The sequence below is a fragment of the Rhyacophila brunnea genome, unplaced genomic scaffold (genome assembly GCF_057557595.1).
Source record: "Rhyacophila brunnea isolate RB1 unplaced genomic scaffold, BYU_Rbru_1.0 scaffold_2, whole genome shotgun sequence".
Classification (NCBI taxonomy): domain Eukaryota; kingdom Metazoa; phylum Arthropoda; class Insecta; order Trichoptera; family Rhyacophilidae; genus Rhyacophila; species Rhyacophila brunnea.
The window spans coordinates 14,230,868-14,250,670 of record NW_028232859.1 but is presented as its reverse complement, the minus strand read 5'-3'; the positions used below and the strand labels follow the sequence as shown (position 1 = coordinate 14,250,670).

The 19,803-nt window shown below is 30.1% G+C and overlaps 1 protein-coding gene across 1 annotated transcript in view; it reads left to right on the top strand.

The window, feature by feature from the left end:
* Positions 1-16,812, top strand: part of LOC147071898 (protein obstructor-E-like) — a 78,593-nt gene extending 61,781 nt beyond the window's left edge. Inside the window, exons 5-6 of the mRNA XM_085946573.1 lie at positions 14,784-14,883; positions 15,922-16,812. Coding sequence (XP_085802699.1) covers positions 14,784-14,883; positions 15,922-16,005 — 184 coding nt within the window. The 3' untranslated portion in view covers positions 16,006-16,812. The remainder of the gene's footprint in view (positions 1-14,783; positions 14,884-15,921) is intronic.
* Positions 16,813-19,803: the final 2,991 nt, after the last annotated feature.

The window sequence follows — 19,803 nt, the reverse complement described above, 5'->3', positions numbered from 1 at the left end:
AAGAAACCACACTTGTTTACGTTGTTGACGATGATTTTAATGTTATTTCTTCATTAGTTTATACTGTATTTCCTAATCAATTGAGTGTATAAGTTATGTGCAGATAAAATTCAAAATATTGACTGAATCCAATATATGTGAAATAACAATAAAACATAATTCATTATATTGATTATTATTATATCTCGATAAATTAACCTACTGATATTATTTCGAAATAAAAAACATCCGTGACAAATGTTTAATTATTCTATAATAACATTATTGACGATTGTATAAGTTTTGAATTGAAGAAGCTTTTCCTGTAGCCGCGCCTATTTACACTTAATAAACCAGCCTCTTTGAGGGCTTTAGTTGAAATTATCAATATATTCAAATTATTTGCCAAAATCACCAATTCTACAATATTGTGATTAATACATATTTTTAAATGTCACTATGATAAATGTAGATATGTAAGTTTTTTCTATAAAATAAAAGAGATTATAATAGTTATATTTACTTATAAGTAGGTACCTACTTATGTTTTAACGAATACCGGTATTCAATACCGAAAAACCGGTAATGATATTTTCATTCGGTATTGCAACCCCTATCCTTACATAAGGATACTAAGAATGGTGCTTAGCGTAATATAGCTAAATAAATTATGGAAATATTCTACACTTTTCCGTACATACCTAAATAAAAAAGATACAATCCGTTACTCGAAAATTATAATGTCTTTATTACAAAAAAGATTTTAAAAAGAACTTAAAATGTGCTAATATATTTACATTTGTAATATTGTAATAATTTAAAATTTTAAACAGTAAAATAATGTAGCGTGAAATCATTAATGTGAAATTAAAATCAGTATTTCTCATATGTTTTTAGATTTTGTAATTGTGGCACAGTGTATATTTCGTAATCGTTGATACACTCGTATAACATATCGCTAAGTTTAATGTATAACTAGCTTAAGTGCAGTAAGCGCAATAATGAAGATGAGGAAACCTTGTATGAATCTGTGCAGAATGTTCTTATTTGAAATCCAAATTTTCTTCAATACAATCGTGTCATAATAAATGTCGTAAATGTAAATGAACTAATATCACTGTTAAGTGGACATTTGTCAGTTTGACTTAATTTTCAATGAAATTAATATTTCTAGATGCCATTCATATAAGTACGTAGGTAACAAAACTATAATATTAATAATATTTTTATTTTTATTAATTTATGACATTTAAAACATGAGATAATTATTAAATACGCAAGTGTAAAAACATCGTTATAATACGATTATTATATATCTTATAATGAACAAAAGTAACCTTTGAAATATTATATTGTAAGTAAAATAATAAATTTGTTTTTGCAATAATGCAGAAATATTCATGTGATTATCAAATGGCAAAATAATATTAACCTGTGAAAAATCTAGGAAAGTGAATAATTAATATTAACCTAAAAAAAACGTTCATGATAGCAAGGCGTTGAAAAAAGTTGAATCCGTTTAGAAAGACCTGAAGAGTGGATTGATGGTGATATAAAAATACTAAAGCTATTATTATGTTATGTTTTGTGTGGAAAATCCGACAAATTATGCACTTTAGTATAACTAGGCTAAATTTTTAATTTGATAATATAAGATTATGTAATTAGAAGTCCGTACAATACCATAATTGTGGTTTGACCGATTTTCATTTTTCATATAGATTGTGAGGGTAAGACTAAAATTCTAAATTTAATGATAAACTTGATTATGCAATGATTTCTTCATATCCTTCTGATATTACAGAGGATAGATATCACTGAAATTACAGGCGTTACCAACCTTCAGTCATTATTAATTCAATCGCTTGCTTAATGATGTCGCTCCATATGGAAGCTGCATCACTTGGCATACTTTATTCTGTGGTTCTAGTGAACACGATATTATCTAACTTCTTAGACTCTATTTTAACAATTTGACCAAAGAATTGAATAATGCGACTCTGCTGGTAGAGAGAGAGACGTTCTTTGATACCAGCTCTCTATGCTATATGTGTGCATAGCCTTCTAGAGACTGCGGAAAGTCATACATAAGCGTCGATTTTCTTCTAATCACATTCTCTGGTATTCCAGATGTCTATACCATAAATATCAGAATTTTAATGAGTCACTTTTAGTTGGTTTTTTAATGCTGCGGGTTTCAATATATTGACAACACTACTAACTCATGGTGTTATTTGTATTGTTTCTTTTTTGCAACTACCAATATCATTGCGGCTTGGACCGAGTTACATATTATACCACTAAGCACACTACTATATAGAAAGGAATGGTAATCTCTAACAACTATGTCTTACTACTTTTATATTAATGCCACTGTTTCATTACTAAAAGTCTCATTCAAGTGCCAGTGCTGTATCACTGAAAACACCAGCAATATAGATGAAACTAATGCAACAACATTATGATAATAAAAAACAGGTAGCTCATCTTTTTAAAATTAATTTTTGTTATCATGAGATAGGAATTTGTGCAAGAACCCTTTCATGTTGATTGATACTTTACATTACGAGCGAGGCGAAAAGGTTAACTTCATTTTGCCTTTAAAACATATTATTTAACCACAAGACTCCAATTCGATTTTATATAATATGCCATAAAAATCGTAAAAATTTACGAGTTTATACATTTATTATTAGATAACTGAATGGTATTTTTTCATCGTAATAATGTTATTCCCGTTTTCATTGCCGGGTAATTTTTATTTGCATATCATTAGTAATTTTAAATTATTTCTTTTGATTTTCTGGTGTAAAATCCGAATATTTTAAAAGAATAACAGAAAGCTATAATATTGTATAATGTATTAAAATACCTTTATTTACTGCTGACATCATATTATGATCGTAATATCTTTTCCGGAAAGGTAAACACAGTGAGAGTAAATAAAAAAACACGTAGCACGGGAAAATTTGAGTCGACGCGGACACATTAACATAATACAAATTTTAAGTTACACATACACTTGACGAAACATTTAAATTTGTATGTTGCAACATGATTATGCGGATAATTTATTTGAGATATATATTTCCAAAAAATAATAAGTCTACATACGGTCAAATATTCTAGATGTTATCTCACATAATACGTAATGACTTATACGTATAATTTCTCGCCAACAATATATGAATAGCAATTGTGCAATTTCCGTAACTGAGAGTGTGTACGATTTTGATTTAAGTGAAACATCATATTTTGTACCTGAGATATTTCTGAGGTAATAGTACTCGTATAATATAATTATAATATTAAGGTGGTGATAGTACTGACACATTTCTGTTCAATTATCCACATGTCCACAAAACGCTGAGATTTTCTCTAATTTTCAGCAATTAATACGAGTATAGTTTTAATTAAGAGCGTACTTCAGTGAAACGGCAAATAATTTTCAACAGTAGGTGCGACGAAATTTCTCACTAGTCGTCAATCGGAGACCGAGAGTCGAGGTGTCTGCTTGTCGATTTGTTTTGTCATGGCGTCGGATGAAAATATTCTTAAATCGTGTAAAGATGACAAAAAAAACTTTACGCATGTACTTAAAAAAGAAAACATGTCAATGAATATACTATGATTATTAGTAATATAACAATAAACATAACATTAAATGGACGCATGTTGGATTTTTATGACAAATTATATTTCGCTCGGCACGCGTCATTTGCACAATCCGCGCATCGCCTAGCCACGATCTTTTTAGACCATGCCTCAACTGAAGTATAGCCTTAAGGGATAATATCAGTAAATTAAGAAATAATCATAGAGTTTTGACGAACTTTTCGCATATTACCTAAACATTTAATGAGACTATACTGACTGATATTGACTACAAACAAACTATAAATATTTTTATTTAAATACTCAAAATACTCGTATGTTATTAAAACCCATGCAAAACGAAATATCTAAAGTTGGCGTCAAAATATTGAATAAACAATTGTCAAAATTGCAATAATATTTAACTGTATATATAGTTAATTATGTTGTTTTTTATTACTTTAAAAATTAAATTTTTGAGATTGATGATAAATTATATTGAAAAATGGCCGTAATATTTCACCTTTACAAAGTGATACTGACATGTTTCGTTTGATCAAAAACTGTATAGTAGATTTAAAAAAATATTTTCTAAAAAACTCTATGCTTGCACTGGAATAAGAAATCATTCCACACCCTAATTATTAAATGCAGACAATAATATATCCTCTTTCCTATACGTATGTATTCGTAATGTAATATGTTAATACGTATATTTAATTTAACGTATACATCTGAAGACGCAATAAAAGTTTCATATTAATGATATTTTATTGACATATAAGTACTGTAGTTTGTTTGAAATGTAACAACTCCCGTGGTCTCTATTATAATATAGTTTTATATTATAAAACAAGCGTTTATACCCAGCATTGCTTGGATTTTTTTTTTGTTTTTTTGTGTATCTTTACAACGTTTTTCTTAGCTCGTATTCTTAGTCCGGTGGTTCTTTGTCCGGTACAAATCTTGTAATCGATTTTTAACTAGCTTCCCGACTAGCTAGACATTTGAAACTTTTAGAATATATCAGAACACAATGCCAATGCATTTTTTTAATACTTTTAGCCATATTTAAGTAGAATTGAATTCATTTTCAGCTAATTCTGTTTTGTATGAAAAGTTATTTCGACACCATTATTGGTTGCTAGGGGTCTAGGGTCCTAGCAACAAAATTATTAATATATACGTGCGTTACTATGGAAATCAACATGACATGTCAAATACAATTTTTTTTGATCGTTAAAGCTAGTCAAGTCAAGTTTATATGGTTCAACAGAATTTAAAAACGTTGTATATAAAAAGTTCTTTTTATCTTGTAATTATTTACTGTTCCATATTACTTAAAGAAAAACAAAATAATGAATTTTAGTTCTATTGTCAAGACTGTATAGGTTCCGATTGCGCGTTTCTTAACTTGAAACTTCAAATATTCATAGATCGAACATTAAAACATAAAAACACTCAAAAATACGTGCGTTGATCGTAATTTTGTTCAAGGAATCTTTAGTAAAATAATCAACGCAGAGCCTACCATTTCGGAACCTTTAAATTACTTACTGTGTATTTTATAGTAGTGGTAATTCTGTATGAACTCTATTTTGACCACTACTATTTTGTCAATAATCAATTACCCCTCAATTGGGAACCTAAATCAAATTAGTAAATTCAACCATTGTTTCTAAAACAATTATCAATACATTCTATATTCAAATGGTTAATGTACATATAGATATTTTACTATTATTACCCACGAATGTGTACACATTTAGTTATCAATTCGGTATACACATTCAAACGAGCCAATGAACTGGCTTCACTTTCAAAACAATAGCGCTGTTTAGAACCACGTACAATACATATAGATTAATGTGTAATAATATGTGTATATCGAAGTAATTCGAAATGTCCTTCACACAAAAGATTGCCCCAGGCAGAATAGCATGATTGCAGATTCATCTTTGCATATTGCATAATATTCCAGAGCGAGAGGGATGTTACGAAGTCCTTCAACATGAGAGGTCTCAAAACATGTAAATTTAAAACAGTGCATGTGACGTGTAGTCTTGGTTGAAACATAGGTTTTAATGATTCATAAACATATAATATACTTCTTAATTAACTATTTCTTTAATTCAACGAATAATTCAAAAGATTTAAGGATGTACCATCCTAATTATTGAACATACATAATTTTGAAAAACACTTCTGAGAAAATATATTATAACCAATAGAAAAAATCTTTTTTGAAAAAAGTAAGGCACCCGGCAGGAATCGAACCTGCATCTCTTGGGTTTACGCTCCATGCGCATTGTCCACTATGCTACTATATGACATACTTATTACGATAAACTTTAAAGTTGGGGTAAAAAGGGCGTAAACCCAAGAGATGCATGTTCGATTCCTGCCGGGTGTCTTACTTTTTTCAAAAAAGATTTTTTCTATTGGTTATAATATATTTTCTCAGAAGTGTTTTTCAAAATTATGTATGTTATATAATATACTGATTATTATTAACTTATGCGTTTTCACTTCGATATTCTTGTTTAAGTATGAATAAACTTCTCCAATTATTGTCATGCGTAGCATTTCCACTTTATTGGTTGCTTTAGGTTTCCATTTTTTTTATATGTTGAAATACTCGGAATCGTTCAACACATCTTTTAAAATAAATACACCTAAAGTCACCTTTTTTATGCTGCCTTGATTGGCCCATTTTCATGAATTTGTACATGTCTGTGAAAAAATCATATTGTAGACAACTAAAACGTTTTAATATGTCATGTTTTCAAAATATGTATTAAGCGTACCGTATTTTATTTTCCGATGGTAATTTCGTTAATACAAATACCTAGTAATATATTATCTAAGATAATTTAAATGGCAACCACATCAGTGGAATAATTTCTCATACATTTGTGACTTCATTTCTTCTTTTGATTGGCAATACCTATTTCATGGTTTGTATCACTACATATTACAAGTTTATTTTGACAGCTGGTGTCATATTATTAGCACTAATGAATTCAATTTGACAAGAAGATTAGTTGCTAGGTTACATAGTTTGTTTTGTGAAACACACTGTTAACTTCGCGAACTAATAATGGAGAACATAAATTTGTTAGTAGTTGCGAGTTTATTAAAAGCTGCAAATTGGCTTAATACCATGCACGCTTTTGTCTTTGAGCTTTGCAATGAGAATGTTTGACAGCTATTTTTGGAATCCTGGTTGATCTCAGGCATAGTATGATAATATTGTGTACAATATTGTCACATTTTCTTAAATCTTTGATACATAATATTGAATACATAGGCGGCTCTCGTGGTGCAGTGCGTTAGGTGCTTGCTGCTTGCCTTCCACCCGAGAGTTCCTGGGTTCGATTCCGGTCAGGACACACAATATTTATGTGTTTTTCTCAAAGAGTGTTTGTGATTGTTTAAAATTACTAGCAACCACCTTGTACGAAAAAGCAAGGACATGGTTATTAATAATTCTAAAAAATATATATATTAAATACATACGGTTATATTGGTTATCACAATATGTGTGTTTATATCAGTGGCGAAGTGTGCCTGTTGGATAGGTAAGCAGAGATAAGTAACTATGAAAGTCCTAGGACAGCCTTACTTACAGGACTTTAATTTGAATTTTTGTTAATCTTCAGTCTGAAATAAAACTATAGTAAGAAGGTATATGGAAAATTGTTCTTATTAAATAAATGTCTCAAAAGTATAATATGTTTGGCTTAGATACTATAAAATTATAGTACAACTTACAATTGAACATTTTTTATTAAATCAAAATTATAGTATTCATCTATAATATAAAAATTATAATATAGTACGGTTGGTAACACTGGTTGAATATTTTTACCAATACATTGTTTAAGTACCTATGTGGTAATGTGAAAGCTGTCACATAACTTCTTGACACCTCGCCCTCTCAATGAAAATTATTAACGTATTTTCTAGAAATATCTTTTGGGTAAAAACAAAACGATGAGTAAAATTTATAAACTAATATTATTCTGTTAAATAAGAGGATTACAAACACCCTGAATAATAATCCTGTTATATTCTTGGGTTTTAATTAACCTTTAAAACAAAACACTTGAAATTTTCACCCCATTACACGAAATTGTGAAAAGATCCTTAGAAAGGTTGTTCATTTCTGTGTTTTGGAGGACAAACTCAAGTGGCTTTTGAGCAGGGTGGTTTGAAAAAGCCTTTAAAGATTTCCACGGCGATTTACGCTTTCTGCATTAAATACTTTTTAGTCTTACTTCCTTTTCCTACGACAACGAATATTCGAGACGTACAAAACAAAAGCCATCGCTTTTTTATAAGTAATTTAAATTAGTAATTTACTTTACTATACTATAGTAATATTGGAGAATTGTAGTACCCAATACAAGTAAACCAGTAACCAATCTGAGTAAATCAACGTCAAAGTTAAATAGTAATCGATTGTGAATTTTATATATTATCTATAAATGATGTACCTAGATGTTTATTTAACTATTTTTTTATTCAACGAATAATTCACAAGATTTAAAAATGTAACATTCTAATAACTATTGAACAAATATAATTTTGAAAACACTTCTGAAAAAATATATTATAACCAATAGAAAAAATCTTTTTTTGAAAAAAGTAAGACACCCAGCATGAATCGAACCTGCATCTCTCGGGTTTCACGCTATACATACTAATTTATGAAATACATGGTAATATTAAAACTGCTCCAAACCCATTTGTTACATAGTGATGTATCACGCCCCTTCTAATCGTTAACACCTCAAATTTTAAATTTTAAAATTTAAAACCCTTTTAAATATTTAATTAGACTTGTCGAAGGCGATTGAATCAAATCTATATATATTATTTTTTACAAGAATATGAATTTGTGTACGTTGTAGGTATATGCTATAAAACATCGTCATAATATATTATTTATAATAAACTGTATCTTCTTCTTCTTCTTCGATGGCGCTACAGCTCAAGTCGACCCCTGGCCTCCTCCACCGCTGTCCTCCAGCCGGAACTGTCCTCCGCACGTCTTTTCCAGTTCATAATTTTTAGCAGCTGGTTAGCATCTTTTGTAACATTATCACCCCATCGTGTGCGTGGCTTTCCCACTGGTCTTTTCCCCCCTGGGTTTCCTTCGAGGATCTTCTTCGGTATCCGTGACTCAGGCATGCGCTGGACATGGCCTGCCCAGTTTAGCCTCTGGAGTTGTATAAATTTGGAGAGTTTTGAAACTTGGTATAAGCGGTATAGTTCCGTGTTGTACCTAATTCTTCACTCCCCACCATCATTCATGGGTCCGTATATCCGCCTAAGGATCTTTCTCTCAAAGCAATCCACCATTTCAGCTGCTTTCACATTTAGCGTCCATGACTCGCACCCGTATGCAACGACTGTGCGTATAACGGTTTTATAGAGCCGCGTCTTAGTTTTTCTGTGGACATTTCTGGATTTGAATATGGGCAGCAATGTGAAGTACAATAAACTGTATATATATACGTACTTACAACCATAGCGATTTCTAGAATATACGAGAGGGGATGCATACCATTGAACTAACGATACAAATAATGTGTTTTTTATTTCATGCAAATTCAGAAAAAAATAATTTTAATAATAGATAATTTTTGTGAAAAAGTTATCGTATATTGTATAGTTGTTTTTATTATCTATTTCAAATACAAGATTAAGTCAAATGATTTTATCAATAATAACACATCTACAAGTAGCATGATTGAACAATAGTATTGATAATTTATTATTTCTCAAAATTCTGAGTCAATCCAATGTTGCGAAATGGTATCTTCAGGATTTCTACCAACTTACTACTGTTATGAAAAGCAAAGAACAGTGAAATGTTGAAAAAAACAAGAATATGATTTTTAGGGTTTTTTTTGGTCATTTCATGGAAAATAATTACTTTTTTATTGACGTAAATTAAATTGAAAAAAAATCGGTACTATTCGTTATCCTGGATACAGCGGCAAACGCATTTTGAAAATAGCCGATATACTGGATTATTTGTTAGGATAACCTAACCTAACTTAACCTAACCTTAACTAACCCAAACTAACAAATAATCCAGTATATCGGCTATTTTCAAAATGTGTTTGCCGCTGTATTCAGGATAAACGTATGGAACCAAAAAATCTTACAAAATTGTCTTTTCTATTGCACTAACTGCTAATATGGAAAGTTATTATATAGGTACATAATATGCCAGTAGTCAGTCAAATCGACATTAGCATAGGTATATGGAATACTAATTTTTGACATCCCAAATAAGCGTATTTTTATATTTTATACTACATCGTAAAAAAAACGTTTAAATGTAAATTTTATTCGGTCAATTTTAATTAGTGCAAATATTTTCGTACAATTTACAAGTTACCATAATATAAATCATCAAGTTCTTTAAATATATTTTTATCAGTCTCTCCCTTCGTAGAAATTTGCTGTTACTGTCTCTCAGTATATTTACTGAAAATCAATATCGTAAAGTTTATTCAATGGAAATTCATCACTTCATTATTTCTACGAACTCATTGACAAACACTTTTTAGGTACTCTTGAAAATGCTCTAAATTGGAGAGTGTTTATTCTTCAGAGTCTATTTAATAATTTTCGATTAGTTCTTTGTTGACTCGTTAATTGCAAAGTTATTCGATACAATAAATGTTTTTAATTCGATTAAAGATATTTTTAAAACAAAATTGTCAAATAAAACCTTCTTTTATTCAGATATAACTTTTTTTGTATAATATGAAAGTGAAGCAAATAAAATGTTAATAAAGCCAACAAAATAAATTATCTACAAGCTCGTTTGCGGTAAAGCTTCCCTGTTATCATTCAATTTATTTTTTTCCATGTCGCACTGAGCTTAAGACACATGTCATTGATGTTATTATAAGCCACGTCTGCAGATCGCGGTGTAACGAATAAGAGTGCCTTTCATAGTTGTGCTATTTATAACTACCCTACGAAGAACTTCCGTTCCTAAGATCCTGGTATACTCAGTACCCACTCAGTGTGTGAATTTGGTTGAGCTTACATGGGAAAAGATCTTCTCATTTTCCGCAAGACTTACTAATTAAAAACTAGTTCTATAAAATCTACGCCCGTCATCTAACCAAGAAATTTTCAGCTGACCTCATATCATTTTCTCTACTGAGTTATTGAAAATTACTTTTTTGCCTGTTCATGTGTATTATTATAGTGCTTATTAATTACTCATCACGGACAGATGAAAAAATACATTTATTTTGGACAAGGTTCTATATATTAATGTATTTTACGAAATTTTCTGAAGAATAAAGCTGGGTAGAACACATTTTGGGCGTTTGAATTATATCTTCAAAAGTGACCTCGTAATCACACACGTCTGTAAAATATAGACCCTCTGTAAAAGAGAGAAACGAGAACTTATTGCATTCCTATGAAGTGGTTTAAAAATGGAATGTTTGAATAAGGGAATAAACAATGGTATGCGATGTATGCGAGTTTGATAAAAAACAAAACCTCAACGGACAAAATGGACTATATAAGGGGTTATTAACCTTATTGCGGCCGCGCATTTGAGATTTAGGATAATAGTAGCGGATGAACGCCGGATTTCCAAATAAAACAAGATTTAAGTATTATGTGTTACATTTATTTTATTATAAATGAGTATACTATACATATTATATATGCCTGTGAGAGAATTTACAAAAGAAGCAATAAAAAATGTGGGGTTAGCAAACCCAGGCCGTATTTCCGTGCTCTGTGATTACAACAACGCGATAATCAACGAATTGCCCAATTATCGCATACCATTTTATCTACGGTCAGCACATTCTGCAATTGTGACATACGTCAGTGAGGGTCGACAACCCCAAGCCTTTTCAGCGAAATGCAGCGAGGTGGTAGCAATGCGGCAGCCAGAATATTAGCCAATTATTACCTAAATCAATAATAGCTTATCGAATATTCATTTCAATAAATAGAAAGTCACACTTGATGGAATATGGCACTCTACCAACACGCCTCGGACGTGGTATTCACTACCAAAACGCCTCGGACTGAGCAGATCTCACCGCATTTTACTTTGCATGGTTAACTTTGCATCTGTCATTGTATTTAATTATCAGTAAATAAAAACTCTCCCCAATTCACCTGAGTACTACACTTCACTACAGCCAGTCCATTTCTCTTCAACACCTTTACTGCCAAAAAAATCATACATTTAAATATAAAAAATAACATAATACGAGTATACAAAATAAAAAGAGATAAAGTACAATAATCGTTGACGTTACATTTAACTCACTCATTTCTCAAAGTTGGGGATGTAAAACGATAATCCCAATCGTAAACATTAATATCAAGGTTGGTATTGGTATGTCGAGATCTGGTTTTTGATTTTATTATGTTCATGGTGGTAAATAAGGATTCGCACAAAAATATGTGGAACCAAAATAGGATTTAATTTTGGAAGCTCCTTTTTTCAAAATAGATTACTTTTTATGGTCAACTAGATTCCACAAGTTTTAATTCGGATGGTGAGATTTTAATATGACGTCATTTTGATTTTTTTAAATCTCGTCAATTTTTATTATTTTTTCGCCCAGAATTTCCGTTCTAGATTTAGCAATTTAAACCATGTATATGTGTGTATTAAAGGAATCTAGACACTCTAGATGTACCTATATAGCTATAGCTATAAACAGAAACAATCGAGCAAACTAACTCATTCAATGGTACTCAAGAAATAGAAAATGTTAGAAAGGTACCTAGATCTAGACGTCAATAAATCGACGAAATAGTTAACGTTTCCGAAGTACGTGATTACGCAATGTACACGGCCAAGACGAGTGGATTGAGCTTGTGAGGTTTTCATTCAACAGTAAATAAATTTAAGCTCAAGATGATATTATTTATAAAAAAAATCGGTGTGTGTACTTATGTACGCGCGTTAGAAGTTATACTTCTTTGGCGTAACAATACAAAAACAAAACTTGTGATTAAAACCTAGATTCTTCGACTAGCTTTTAATTATCTTGTTAAAAAATTACACACTCAAAAAAAGGGCCGCTTACTGGAGCGCCGTTGATTTATTTCTATACACTTTAACTTATATACAAATGGCCGACAGTAATAAATTCGTTGCCTAGGAACAATTTTACTATCAAACTTGCGTTTGTATACAACAGACTGATTCGCAGCTAACTTCATATTTTCGCGCAGCTCTCAATTTTACTCTCTACCAAATGCCCCAAAATAAGTATAACTTCAAAAAAAATATTATAAATAAATAAAATAATTATGAACATTTTCCAGAGTGTATCCATAGAATTAAAGTAGTCGTGAAGTTGATTATTAAGTAGCTTCGCCTTTCTGTGCTACTATACTTTAACGCTTTAATGAACTCTTATGGTATCTACAAACTTTCCGAATAAATTTTCATCCTAACTTATGAGTATTTTCCGTTCGCAATCCGAGACGGGTTTCGCCACTTCAGACGCAAAAAAGTTACCGCCTCTATCGACGTTTACGAGGCATTTTTATTAATGTACCTACAAACTTGAATAACATTAAACTTTTCCAACGAAATTTGAAAAATCTCAAATTGCTATTATACCTACTTTGAGACTATTCAGTATTAAATATATTATCGTCGTTGAAACTAGAAAATTGTGTAACTCCAAAAACACTACTTTACAGGAGAGACAAAAAACATTATGGTTTCCTATACAAATGTATGGTTTTGGAGTGTAATCATCCATGATTTAACAATGATACAATTTTTCTGGAATTACAAAATTTGCAAGACGGATAGATATTATCAACGGCCACTAGATGGCATTCAAAGTCAATTTTCGATTAAAACGGAGTTACACAATTTTCTAGTTTCAACGACGTATGTGTATACATATTAAGATCCGACATAAATATTATGGTACACCACACTCTTTCAGTAATACCTATTTACTTTCATTGAAGCAAGTTAGTTGTTACTATTTTTGGTTGGTTACTATTTAAAATTCAATTAAACCTTGCGTAAACCAATAACAAATAATAGTCAAAAAATATTCGTCTATCTATAAAATATCCAAAATTATTCCATCAGATCATACATAATTATAGATATAATAATATTGTTATCTAGTTTGGTTTGGTTTAGGAAAAGTTTAATTGATTTTTAAAAACTAACCAACACTATCTTCCATTTTTATGTTAGTTCAATGAAAACAAATACGTATGATTAACAAGTGTGTAAGGCACTGGCCTTCCACCAGAGAATTCTGGGTTCGATCCCGGTGAGGACAAATTATTTATGTATTTTCAGATATTTAAGCTATTTAAGATATTTAAGCCTGGTGGTTAGTGATTGTTCAAAATTACTAACAACCACATTGTACGAAAAAGAAAGGACATGGTTATTTATAAATTATATATATATATATATATATGTACTTATGTATTTATGTATATATCTATTATAAATCGCGTGCGGTGTTTTTTGATATCGGACATACTCTTCAAAAAGCATATATTATGTTGAAATTGTAAGGGGTATTTTGAGATAATTATAATTTTTTTATCATGCTGGATTTTGAAATACATTGTTTCTGAATACTTCTGATATTCAAAACAAATGAATGTACTATCCTGTCATTATTTATATCTATCATTTGTTATTCTCACACCATACCACATCTGATCCCATAGGTAGCAGTATCGGACAACTAGTAGGATGTCATTCAATTTATTTATTAATCTTATGGATACATGGTTACTTTGTGGGTACATAATATGAATATCTTATAATAATCATGCGCCATATCCACAGCATCTATGGAACTCACATAATATTATGATATAAAAATATTATAATATAATATACCTATTTACATGGTTATCTACTAGTAGTAGTTCAATCATTATAATCTGCTTAAACAAAATGAATGATGATAATGAACAAAAAGTCTGGTCGCCAGCACAAATAAACTTAGCATAAGTTGAAAAAGTCTTTGACTGATTCAGACTCAGTTTATTTCTGCCAAGTGGCGCCTTGGCACCCTTGGGAAAATGCAGCCTTATCGTGAAATTGACGTCAACCCTGTAGAAAATTTATTCTTGGATAAACGTGTATGGCTAGTAAAATTGACAAGAATTATTAATATTTAATTTTAATTCATTTTCAGGCGTTCTCTGCGTTGCGTAGTTCCGCCAACCGATGACTGTGATGTACCAACCACACTCCCTCCACCCCCAGAAGAAGAAGAAAACCAGAATGTACCGCAGGTAAGATAAAGACATTTTAAAATCGAGTCAGAGATTCTTATTTTGAAAGTAAAACGATATTTTTATTAACGTATCTATTCGGACTAATCCCACCCCGTTTTACGGCTTGGTAAATTTTTACGTTTTTTTTAAATTTTATTTTGTTATACTTATACGATTATCATGGATTATCTTATCTGCACGACATTGGACAAGGTAATCCAGGTAGAAGAATTACTCTGGTAAACAAATCATACTACTGTTTTCAGATCTCGACTTATCTGAAAGAAAACAAAAATATAGCAATACAAAATCATACTAATTATCTATGGGATGAAAATAATGATTCTATATTTATGTATTTATTTATTTATAAACAGCCCATGCACATATGAATCAAAATAATAAAAAAAATACTATAAAACAGATCACAGAAGATAATAATAATAATAGTGCAGTCAGCTACAATAAATTTAAATGACAATTGACAACACAACCAAATATAATTTATCGTTAAATTTTAAATAAAAAAGAAGAAAAAGTACAGTAACATAAAACCAGCATATCAACTTATGAAACGAAGTTGAGTAGAAAGACACAAAAAAAAATCATTTATTGCAGTGCTTGAATACTTGAATGGATGTATTGAACATGATAATGTAATAACTATCAGAAAGAGAATTTATCCTTGGTATCGAAGAATAAATAAAAAACGTTGGCTTTAAAAAAATCAACGGGTCGAAATATTTGTCTGCCTAGTAGGGACACGAAACTGGATCATGCTCAACTGTGCGGAGCAGTTGACGATAATTGAATTAACGGTTTCAATATAGCCAAAATATCAGCCTGCTATTTTGTCGCCTTGATTTTAATATGAATAGTTAACTTATGTCGATAGCTCTTATCAAATATATGATATGAAAATGGATATCTTTGAAAGGAGGATGTTGTGAAGTTTCGTCAAGATGGCACGTGATGCGGAAACCTACTTAATACATTATAGGTAAATTGATTTTTTTTTATAAATATATTTAAAACGGCGTGTTTCTTTTTTTTCAGAATGTTCCCAGACCCAAAAGCAACAGGCCCCAGGAAAGTGATTACCAACCATCGGCGCAGGGGAACAACAGGCCAAGAAATTAAAAAAAATCTCATTCGATAATGTTAATCGTCGTAATGATTATTATCAATTTTTCAAATCATAATTTGTTTTCCATCTCAGAAAACACTCATTCAATTTAAAATATTTCGATGAAAATCAGTCATTAAGTACAATTATTATCCAAGAGAGAGAGAGTATTTAAAATTAAATCCTATTAATATTTTATTATTAACATTAAAAATTATATGTATTTACGAATCGTAATAATTGGTATGATTGACGTAATAATAAATCTCGAAAGCAGTTCATTATAAAATTTCGCGAATTTCAAGGAAAATAATTTAATTGTATTTTATTTATCAACATCTAGTTAAATTGATTTTTTTCATTACAATATACCTACACAACATTACTTGTTTAATGATATCATTAAATAGGCATACAAATTATTAATTATAATATTATAAGGTACTATTATTTGTAAAAAAAAATATTTAATTAATGTCAACAAAAAAATCAGTCGATCATATCAACAATTGCTTTAAATAAAAAAAATGTAAAATAAAATTCTTTCATATTTCCATCTATTGTATCATAAACTCACGTTGTAATTTCGAAGTCGTTAAAATTTTTGATCAGTTATTATCGCAGAATTCGTTTGTTTCTATTATTTTTTTCATTAGCTTTGTCATTAATTTTATTACATCCGTTGTGTTTTTTTTTAATATACGTTTGACTTAATTTTAGGTTTACTCTATTTTAAGTCATTTTCTAATTTTTCAATGACAAAACTTAGACCTAAGACTAATTTAGAATGTAATGATATTTTGTGAAATTATTTTATTTTTAATAAAAAAAATAAAAACCGGACATAAATTGTTTTAATTTTCTAACGCAATGTAAACTGTATTTTTTAACACTGATAAAAATGATAAATGGAATAAATTTAAAACAGATTTTTTTTCAATTAAGTACAAGAAACGTCAATATGACTTCTTTATATAAATAGTGGCCGACACGTCAGATAACTATAACATTACTATAATGCAAAAAGAATGGTAGCGACAGACGAAGGTATAAAGAGGTAGGAAGAGGAATTTTCGAAACAGTGAATAACCTAAAAACACATGAAATGCCCATAAGTTCTGGTGAACTACTGCCGTTTAGTAAGATGTTGGTTAATAATAAACTAGAAGACTGATTGGCGGCCTAAAATTACTCATATCATATAAAAAAAAAAAATTCCATATCTTCTTTTAGATGAAAAACACCTTCTGAGACACAGGCTTTGGATACTCTATCAAACTATTATTTTTTTCATCACATATTTTCTAAGGATGTTAGTCATAGAAAATGTTGAGAACATCTGCGATAGAAGAAGGTTTTCTTCAGCATCTTTGCTATTCCAGTGTTAGCTAATAAGTACACTTTATCTAGAAAAAAAGCATACTATGTAGCCGTTGTCAAACGGTGACTTTGCCAGTAATACATTTATTATAATTGCAGTACCATTTCTAGACAAGTTAATGTTGACATTACTGGTCAATTACATACGACAGCAATTATATCCGCGCTGTTGAACCACACGTTTCACATGGACAGGTAGTGGCTGCTGAACCTGGGATGGTAATAAGTGTATTAATAAACATGGCACGATTTCAGCAGATGTGCACATTATACATTAATGAAATCGCAGCATCCCTTGCGTGAAAACATGCCCAATCAGATACTGCACAAGTATTAAACGAATTACAATTAGCCTTTACTTCGTTATTGTACCAATATCATACATATAAAAAATCAACAATGAATCTTATTAATACTCTGTAAAAATTATTATGAAGATGATTTAAAAAACACTTATTGCGATGTTGTCGGTGTTGCCAAACGTATTATATTGTAATATAAATTTTCCTCCACATATAAAACAGTAATCTGTACCTACTGCAACTTGACGTGGGATTTTTTAAAAAATGCTATAGGTAATTATTAATTTCTCCAGTTGGCTTTTCGTCACATTCTTTTGAGATTATAGTACAGAGTTTGGGGGGGATAAATACTTACTTATATGAAATTCCTCTACGCTGTACAGAAGCAATACTTATCCAGATAAATTTTGGAGCTTCAATATTGTGATCATAATATTAAAATAAGATTTGATATAAATAAAAAGGATTTCAATTTCAAAAAGTCGATGTTTATAAAGTTAATAATAAAAAATACCTAAACTATGAATTAGTCAAAAATCTTTTCAATACATCATGAGAGAAAGCTTAATAAACTAAATTCTGATAATAAAAATGAATCCTTTATTATAAATTCTATAGTTTCGTTTAAATTGTAATTTTATCTTAGACTTTCAATAAAAAATATTTTTATTTTTAATCTTTTTACGTATTTATTAATTATAAAAATATATCAACTTTCAAGTTTTTTTATTTTCCCGCTGGATGCCTCTGAAGGCGGTTAATTCACATTACAATCAATGCTAATGCTGTTTATTTGGCTGCCAAATGCTGGTTGTGGAGGACACCTAAAATGTTGATATCAGTATGGTATGATGATTTAACGGTATAATTTATAATATAAAAATAAACATTATTATTTGTCTCTCTTTTCTGAGAATAATCTTTGTTTTATTTATTTTTCTTTTATTTTACCAGTCATTTAAAAATTTAAATGGTATATTTTGAATGTCCTGAATTCGAAGTTTATTTATATAAACAATATTTGTTTTAAATAAATTTAAAAAATACAATGTAATCTTTATTCTGCCAATGCTCTTTTATATAAGAAGAGGTCACATATCCAAATATCCAAGATGAAAATGCACCTGGCTTGGCCAAGTTCTATAGATACTTCTAGCTAGATAGACTCAACCTGTTCTGTCTTCTTAAAAAGTTACTAAAAATAATTCTCAGAGTGGGCAGAGATACAGGATGCTGCATAACATCAGAAGAAGCAGGAAGAAGACGGAATTCTTGGAGATGCTGGTGTACACATCGCACCGTGAGTGTAATCTGCAAATTTTTCAATTTAGAGATTAAATGCAAAATAACGGCAAAAGTCGTGAACTTGATAATGTAAAAGTGAAGTAACTGAAAGAACATGCAATATAATGTAGATATAAACCAAATATTATGGTTTTTTTTAGAAACTCTATTCCTCCTAATAAAACGAAGACTTTAAACCTTAATATAATATCCAAAATATGTCTTTTGCAGATGCCTTGGTTTTACACTCACGGTGCGATACTATGCTTCACTGAACGAATGAACATCTACAAGAAAATTTTAACCCAGAAAGAAAACTTCTTATAATTATATCTGTAGATTATTATTTAGTAAATATTATCGCATTTTTCGATTACACAGAAGAACAACTTTGCTGTGAGTCTTTTTAAAAGTTAAATATCTGTTCCCATGCGAAAATGGAAGTTAGTAATAAAATACGTCTCTCTAAACTTGATACGAGTTTTAAAGTTTTTTCCTTAACGACTACAAAACAACGTAAGCAAATCACATCTGGGATTTTATCCTCATGAAAAACAAAGTAGGTATTCAAATCGATGTTAATGGGAAAACACTTAAGAAAATGCCTGAAGTGATTTTGACACTATCGACATGCTTTGTCACATTTTTTTGGTGACTAAATCCAATCTAAGCATTCTGGGATCCATTGATATGACGTACCTCAGTTTCTATTTGTGATGCGTTCGATCGAATACACTTTTTTGTTTGCCTTTGATCTGGTCAAGGAAAGAGTGTGATATACTCTTACAACTGTATTTACAAGTTGCCGCAGCAAGACACTTATAACATTGGCGAAGGTTGGGTGTA